This window comes from Halyomorpha halys, unplaced genomic scaffold, assembly GCF_000696795.3.
Source record: "Halyomorpha halys isolate HHAL.00 unplaced genomic scaffold, Hhal_1.1 Scaffold345.1, whole genome shotgun sequence".
Taxonomy (NCBI): Eukaryota; Metazoa; Arthropoda; class Insecta; order Hemiptera; family Pentatomidae; genus Halyomorpha; species Halyomorpha halys.
In genome coordinates, this window is record NW_027114287.1 from 158,376 (window position 1) to 166,230 (window position 7,855).

The window sequence follows — 7,855 nt, forward strand, 5'->3', positions numbered from 1 at the left end:
AAAAAATGAAAACAAAATAAGGAATCCTTGAAAATGACCTGAGTGGTCGAAACGTCGGATGTTTAAAAAAGAATAAAGTTGAGAGAAAAAGGATCAAAACTGTTTTAAAAAGAAATTAATCAATTTAGTCGTGATGTTTCGGATCATTAGAAAAAAAAATTAAATAACGAACCTACTTTGTCAAGATCTAAGAAATAAATTCAATGAGTGGGGCGTCAGAGGCCAATGGTAATATTAATATTTTATTAATTTAACATCAATTAATCAATTTAGTCATGTTCCTTTCCTTTTTCTTTAACTGTTTTTAATAAAACTAGTTGCAAAGGGCTATTTTAAATTTTTTTACATTTAAAGTTAAATAACCTTCATTTTATTTCTTCTGTAATTAAGTTTTTAAGTGAAACTTCTATACCGATGTTTTACAACTTAAGAAAAATAAATACTTATACTTATGAGAGTAAAGGTATTTCGCGACATGAGGGATGAAGCTGAAGAGGATGGGAAAGGATGTAAATAATAATTGTTTACATAATTATTGTGTTGGATGGAGATGTGAACTATTATTATTATATATATTTATTTATATATAATTTTGTTTCACTTTTACTATTTTGGTAGTCTGGGTGGTGGTCAATAAAGGTATCAAAATAGTAAAACTATTTATTGTTAACCAACATTTTGCCCCAATTCACAGGGCTTCGTCAGTGCTGTGTGATAGTAGTACAAAGGGCAAATTGTTGTTCTTTACAACCGCTCCCAACCTCTTCAGTTCATCCCTCAGGTCACGAAATTCATTTACTCCCATAAGTGTATGGGACAACACTTTGTCCTTTGTACTACAATCAGACAGCCCTGATGAAGCCCTGCAAAGTGGGGCGAAATGTTGTTCAAAAATAAATAGTTTTCTTTTTACTATTTTGATATTTTTGTTGACCGCTACTCGGACTATCTTCCGACAATCAAATAATAAAAACTATTTATTAAGCTCTAATGATTCGCTATACTTCGTAGGGATTTATCAGGGCTAAAACAAGATATAAAAATTAAAAACACTGTAAACAGTGTAAGAGTTTAGGATGATGTGAAATATATAGTAAACTATTGTATAATGTAAAAAATATGTGAAAAAAATTATATAAATATGAGAAAAGCAATTAAAGAAAATATAAATAAAAAACTGGAAGATTATTGATTGACCGTGTGTAAAGATGAAAGGAATATGGTCCGGGTGCGGTCAAAAAAGAACAAAAAAATAGTAATGGAAGATTATTGATTGACCGTGTGTAAAGATGAAAGGAATATGGTCCGGGTGCGGTCAAAAAAACTCAAATAGTAGAATTATACTATTTTATTGAGCCAACGTTTCGCCCCACGTTGCAGGGCTTCGCCAGGGCTAAAAAAGATACAAACTGTGTTTACAATACAAGATACAAATTGTGTTTGTATCTTTTTTAGCCCTGACGAAGCCCTGTAACGTGGGGCGAAACGTTGGCTCAATAAAATATTATAATTCTACTATTAGAGTTTTTTTTTACCACACCCGGACCATATTCCTTTCATAAATAAAAAAGCAATATGGTGATAAATATTAGATATAAAATGAACAAGTGAGTAACAACAAATAAAATGATTGATTTAAGAAAAATAATAAACAAATATTGTAAAACTAAAAGATAGACAATTAAGGAATAAGCCTAGGCTGAAAATATCAAGAGGCCAAAAGAAGTTTAAGGACAAGGAAAACAAAGAAGAAATCTGGATAATAACCTTATACCCAGGAAGTGAGCCAAAGAGTAAAGAAAGACTGAGCCTCTTTTACTTATTTTTATAAAAAAAAAATAAAAATTCATATATTCTTTACATTCTACCATAGTTAACTTTAAATTTCAAGTTGTCTTGTACGATTAAAATACTCTTAAACATCTGTATAGAATTATGTTTTATAAATTTGAATATAGAATTGAAGTATTGTAAATATGTTTTTAAAATAGTTGTTAATAGACTTTTCATATTTTTTAAGATGAGAGGTAGGAGATAATTAGCATAGTTGAAGACTATTGTTATCACTATAAGGAAAATCACAATTCAAATTGTGTTAATAACATGTTTTTTATTTATATATGCAATTTTATTTAGTACTTTATTTAAAAACAAACTGACAGAAATAATGATTATTCAGACTATTATAGCTTAAATGAAATAAGGAGACAAGTTTAATTATGAAATTTGAGTTAATTGTTTTAAATAAAGTTTTGTTTTTGAATTGTATAATATGAATTGAGTTAATTTGTATTGTAGAGTACCTGATGATGGGGCGATGGCCCTGAAATGCTTTTAACTATATATTAAAATAAATAAATTTAATAAAGAAGAGTTTTTTTTACTACAACTCATTAAATAAATGCCAACTCATATAATAATATTAAGAAAGTGTTTAAATAAATAATCTAATTTTGATCCATTTTAGTCTCAACACATTTTATTTTTCTTACAAGTTCGATGTTTCGGCCAATCCGGCCATCCTCATTATCACAACGAGATGAGAGAGAAAGTTTTAACAAATAGTGACTGTGATAAATGAATTTTAATTTTTAATGTAAAAATTGACTAATTAGAAATTTTTGTTTTGACCTGGGCAGAATCGCCTGCTTGAAGTTGGGTTTTTAAATCATTTAGTTCCAAAATTGTATTAAGTAGATTGTCCCTGAGGATGGCCGGATTGGCCGAACCGTCGGTTTTGTAAGAAAAATAAAATGTGTTGAGACTAAAATGGATCAAAATTGGATTATTTATTTAAACAAAATTAACCAGTCTCAAGAAAGTGTTTAAGATTATAAATAAATTAAGAAATTGATTTTTATACATATTTTTATTTCCTTAAACTTTAATTTCTTTTCTCCACAGGTACTTTAGACATGCTTTGTTTAAGAGATGGAGATAAGATAAATCCTTCTGGCAGGATCTACAGCTACTCCAAGCAAGAAGGATGCCGGGAACAAGCTACTGGGATCTACCTTAGCAATGGAATAGCATGGGATGCTCAAGAAAAGAAGATGTATTATAATGATACTTATGCATACTCTGTTGATAGTTTTGACTGTAATAGCGATGGTACAATTGGTAAGTAGCGTTACTTACTAAGTATACATTAAACACATTTTGTAATAATAATAGCTTATAATACTTTTTTTTTCTTCAGGAAACCGTAAAGTCATATATCATTTTAAAGAAAATAATATCAAAGCACCTTTGCCAGATGGTTTGACAATAGATAAGGATGGGAAACTGTGGGTCGCATTGTTTGGAAATTCTGAGGTAATATAAGAAAGAATAAATTTTACTTTATTATGAAAAGTATAACTCTTTAGTTTGAATTTCGAAACAAATTTATTGTAAATATCATGATATAAGATGGGTGAGGATTTTGGCCATATCACACTTGGTCCTACTAGGATTTTTTTTTTTTACGAGACCCCTATTTGAAAAGATATTTAGTATTAACCCAGCTAAAAGTGTAGCCTTCAGCATTTTGCTCATATTGGGAAATAAATGTATTTATTGTCTTAGTATTTCATCTGTATTTTTTATACTTTTGTCTACCTTCCGTTAACCTTTTGATGTTGTTATTGCCGCTTGTTTATGTCAATCTCTCTTTTCCCTCTCCACCTATACCCAATTCAGTTTTGCTCTGGTCCTCTCGCTACGGTAAGACTGAACATATCTTTCACCAGTGCACTCCTAAGGTGGCTTCTTTTTTTTCTTATTTGAGGATTTTTCCCACCTGGACACCTCCTGCGTTTCTTATTTTAAATCATGAGCCAAGGCAAGAAGATCTTGGATCTTTTACAAAATCTGGGTTCTTCAGCCCCTGTTGGAGGAGCTACAATTTAAATTTCAATTTCACATTGCATTGAAAGTAACCGTAAAGATTTTTGTCCTCATTATATCCAATTATATAAAAAAAAATAGTACTGATCGTCTACCATGAGATAAATGCTCACAGGACACCTCTTGGGGGACAAAACATTAGGACACTCCTGCCAGGTTAAACAGGGATACTCGCTGTGAGGTTTTTGTTTTTCTCTGACTCTTAGTTTCATTTTAAAATACCAATCAAGTGGCAGAGGTTTTTGATTTTTATAACTAGGATTATATAGTGAAATATGAGAAGGTGATGGGGTACACCGATGATGGGCCTAAATCTAAACTGATATCTACGATTACTAATAACCCCAATGCAAGTGGCCAGAGTACTGGCTGTGACCACCATATTGGTTGGGGCATTGGTTGTAAAGTTTGGAATAGCAGGTTGGTTTGATATTTTAGTGAGTCCAAGAATTTAATAAGAATTAACGGACTGACGTAAATAGGCAACGTCTACTATACCATATCATCAGTTCTTCCGTTCTTTTCAGTTGTTAAGGTAGGATACCAAAAGTAAAGTATTAATAATTTATATCAAATTTAAGAAATAAAAATTATAATAGAGTCCACTTTTTAAAATTTGAGTAACTAGAGCCATCTGGTACAGCTTAATGAAAGCTTTCTTTAGAAGTATTGGAGTTGATAAAATAATCCAAAAAATCGAATTCATAAAATAAACATGGACCTTGATATTGTGAATTAAATTTAAGTAATACTTGGGAAGAAATTGAGATTAATTAAAAAGAAATTCACAGATTAATTATTATTTTGAACTGGCAATTTTGACTCTTCTGTGAAACCAAATACATGATGATGATGATCTCATTTGAAGCAGATTTAATGTTCTTTAATTTATTATAAAATAAAGTTTCTACGAGAGAGCTCTATTTATAATTTATAGGCAAATAGTAACAGGAAAGGCAGGTTACGATAAAATAAATAGAAGACTATTATATTTTTTTTATAACCATCTGCTTTATTTAAATCAGTAGTATTGGCCATACTCTCTGTAGGTACTGGTTTGGAAGCTATTAGCTGTGATGCATCAGACATTACTACTTTCTCAGATAGCCAATGAACTCTTCAAGCCTTTGAGTCTTCCTTGGCAACATTCACACTGCTAAGAGAATGCAAGCAGACATTGGAACTGCTTGTTGTTTGTCCGGCGTACAGGGTTTTTTGGTGGTAGTGGGTTGTTAAATGGGGGGAGATAGTATATTGGCAGCATTATGCCACCGCGGCTAATAAATATCACTTTATTTTTAACATTTTCCTATTTTACATAAATGATTTTTTTAATTATGAGAGATAGTAGACCGTGGATGACGTACGAGGAGATGGTTGGGGGGTGTGGTCAAAATGAAACAGAAATAAGTTAATTTAACTTATTTAATTGTGGCAACGTTTTGGCTAGAGTTTCTAGCCTTCTTCAGGGCTAAGAACAGAACAACATAACCACAATAAGTGTAGAAAATATAAATAGATTTTTTTAATTTAGTGTTATCTGTGGTGGAACCCAGAACTCAGTGAGCATTTTATCGATGGGGCTTATCCTTCCGCATCCATCTGCTATTTGATTCAACTATCCTGAACTTAGGCTGCCTGGTGACTCACTGATGTTAGGGGGATAGAGTGTGAGTAGTGTGTGGAACTTAATACTTATTTCCATCCATAAATAAGCTTTCGAAAGAAGGGATAGTTCTCTTCTTCTTTTTTCTGATGGATGAATAAGCTAATTGGAAGGATGCTATAGCGTCGCTACCTCTGAACGAGTGGAAGAACTTACACCTTTATCGCTCCTCGCCAGAACTATCACCAGAGTACATCACCCACTCTTGTTCAGATACTGTATTATATTGATTTATTGATTGCATTGCAAATAGTTTAATCTTTTAATGTATATATTATGTCAATATTATTATAACTGTAAATATATTGTTTTAATAAATAAACGTAAACAAAAGAATATACTGAATCACAGTAAAGTAATTTCTTACAAGCCGCCTTTGCATTCTATGGAAAATAATTACTCCAGGGATAATGGTGAACCAGTCGAGACATAGTAACTATGCACATTAAGATTCACTATATGTTTCCAACCTTTGTTTTTTTTTTAGATCTGATGTGTCTTACTTGACGTTAGTTCCTGATGGTCACATCCTGTTTTCTAGACCTTTAGTCCTGTGTATGGACCTGTGGCACATACCCAGTTACTACTTACATTCCCCTTTGTAATGCTGACTCATACCCTACAGAGTGAAGTTTCCATCCTTTGAGGACTTACAGCTCAAACCTATAAGACTCATTCTGTTCTTTCACCTCCAGACTAGTTACCTAATCTGCTTGAGCTCGCATTGTTGAGGTCTTCTGGGATAGAGTACCTCACCATGTCAATCGGAGGAAGACTATCTTATACAGCCATCTCGTCAATGCTAAACTACCTCCCTTGGGATTAGAACTTAGAACATACATTAGATACCTTAAAAGGTGACAAACTCTTTTCTATGGGACTGGAATCTACATTAGGTACCTCAAAACCTTTATTTTCGGGATCAGCAGAGTTACGCACATAACCGAGTATTATGCCAAGCTGAAAAGCCTCTATCCATGCTTCTGATACCAGTATTTTCTAGCTCCCTTTCTATTCCAAGTAATTAGTACTCAGCGCTCCTCCTTAGTCCAATCGCGTACTTACATCACTGGAACTCCATTCACACTAACATACGTCATGTCACCCTCCACTCATTTAAATCCCTTCTATTTAACTACCTTTTATTTCACCAATCTAATCCAATATTATATTAAATTATATAGAACAGATATGTAGCAACTACCTTTTTGTTTTGTTTTTTATGTATTAAGGCTGTTGGTTTTTAATTTATTTTTTTTCTTCTCTGTATATAAGTTATAATTAAGTGTGGCCACAGTGTTTTTTGGCCAATAAATGTTATTGTAAAATTAAAATTACTTTTGTAATTGTTCTTAAGGAACCAAGTCTTAGAATAATAAACTATTTTTCATTTCATTTCAAAGTGCGCTGAACTCCCTCTCATGGAACCAGATCATATAATAAGTATCTCAAAGCATGTTGAACCCTCTCGTAAGGGTTTGGAATCTATATTAGGTACCTCAACGGATTAGAATTTACATATGTACCTAATGTAAATGGTACAAGAGCAAAGGGTGCAGAACTCCCTCTCATGGAACCAGATCATATAATAAGTATCTCAAAGCATCTTGAACCCTCTCGTATGGGTTTGGAATCTATATTAGATACCTCAACGGATTAGAATTTACATATGTACCTAATGTAAATGGTACAAGAGCAAAGGGTGCAGAACTCCCATGGAACCAGATCTTATAATAGGTATCTTAAAGCATGTTGAACTCTCTCTCATAGGTCTGGAATCTATATTAGGTACCTCGAAGCATTAAAATTTACATATGTACCTAATGTAAATGGTACAAGAGTAAAGGGTCCCAAACTCCCTTCCACGAAACTGTGATCAACTTAATTTGGTTGCTTGATCGCAAATATTAATAATACTTTTTAAAATTAATAATGTTGACCTTAAAATTTATTTTATTCTAATAAAAATATTAAATTTAGGTGCTCAGAATTGACCCGAAAACTAAGAAGATATTGGAAAGAGTGCCGATACCAGCTGCTGAGGTAACTTCAGTTGCTTGGGGTGGTCCCAATCTGGAACACTTATACGTCACCACTGGAAATATACATCCGAAAGAAGGTCTGCCGAATCTAGAAGATCTTCCAATTAGCTCTGAGGACGGTTGTACTTTCAGGGTCACAGGATTATCAACATCTGGCTTACCGATGGTTCCTTTCAAGTTGTAATTAATTAATTAAATAAAAAGTGTAAATAAAAAAAATTTTTTTTACAATCTTCTACTGTCCTCCATTCAGAACATG

At 32.4% G+C, this 7,855-nt stretch overlaps 1 protein-coding gene across 1 annotated transcript in view; it reads left to right on the forward strand.

Annotated features, from left to right (window-relative positions):
- Positions 1 to 7,829, forward strand: part of LOC106681530 (regucalcin) — a 28,573-nt gene extending 20,744 nt beyond the window's left edge. The window contains exons 4-6 of the mRNA XM_067051494.1: positions 2,905 to 3,120; positions 3,200 to 3,315; positions 7,535 to 7,829. Of these exons, the coding sequence (XP_066907595.1) occupies positions 2,905 to 3,120; positions 3,200 to 3,315; positions 7,535 to 7,780 (578 nt within the window). The 3' untranslated portion in view covers positions 7,781 to 7,829. The remainder of the gene's footprint in view (positions 1 to 2,904; positions 3,121 to 3,199; positions 3,316 to 7,534) is intronic.
- Positions 7,830 to 7,855: the final 26 nt, after the last annotated feature.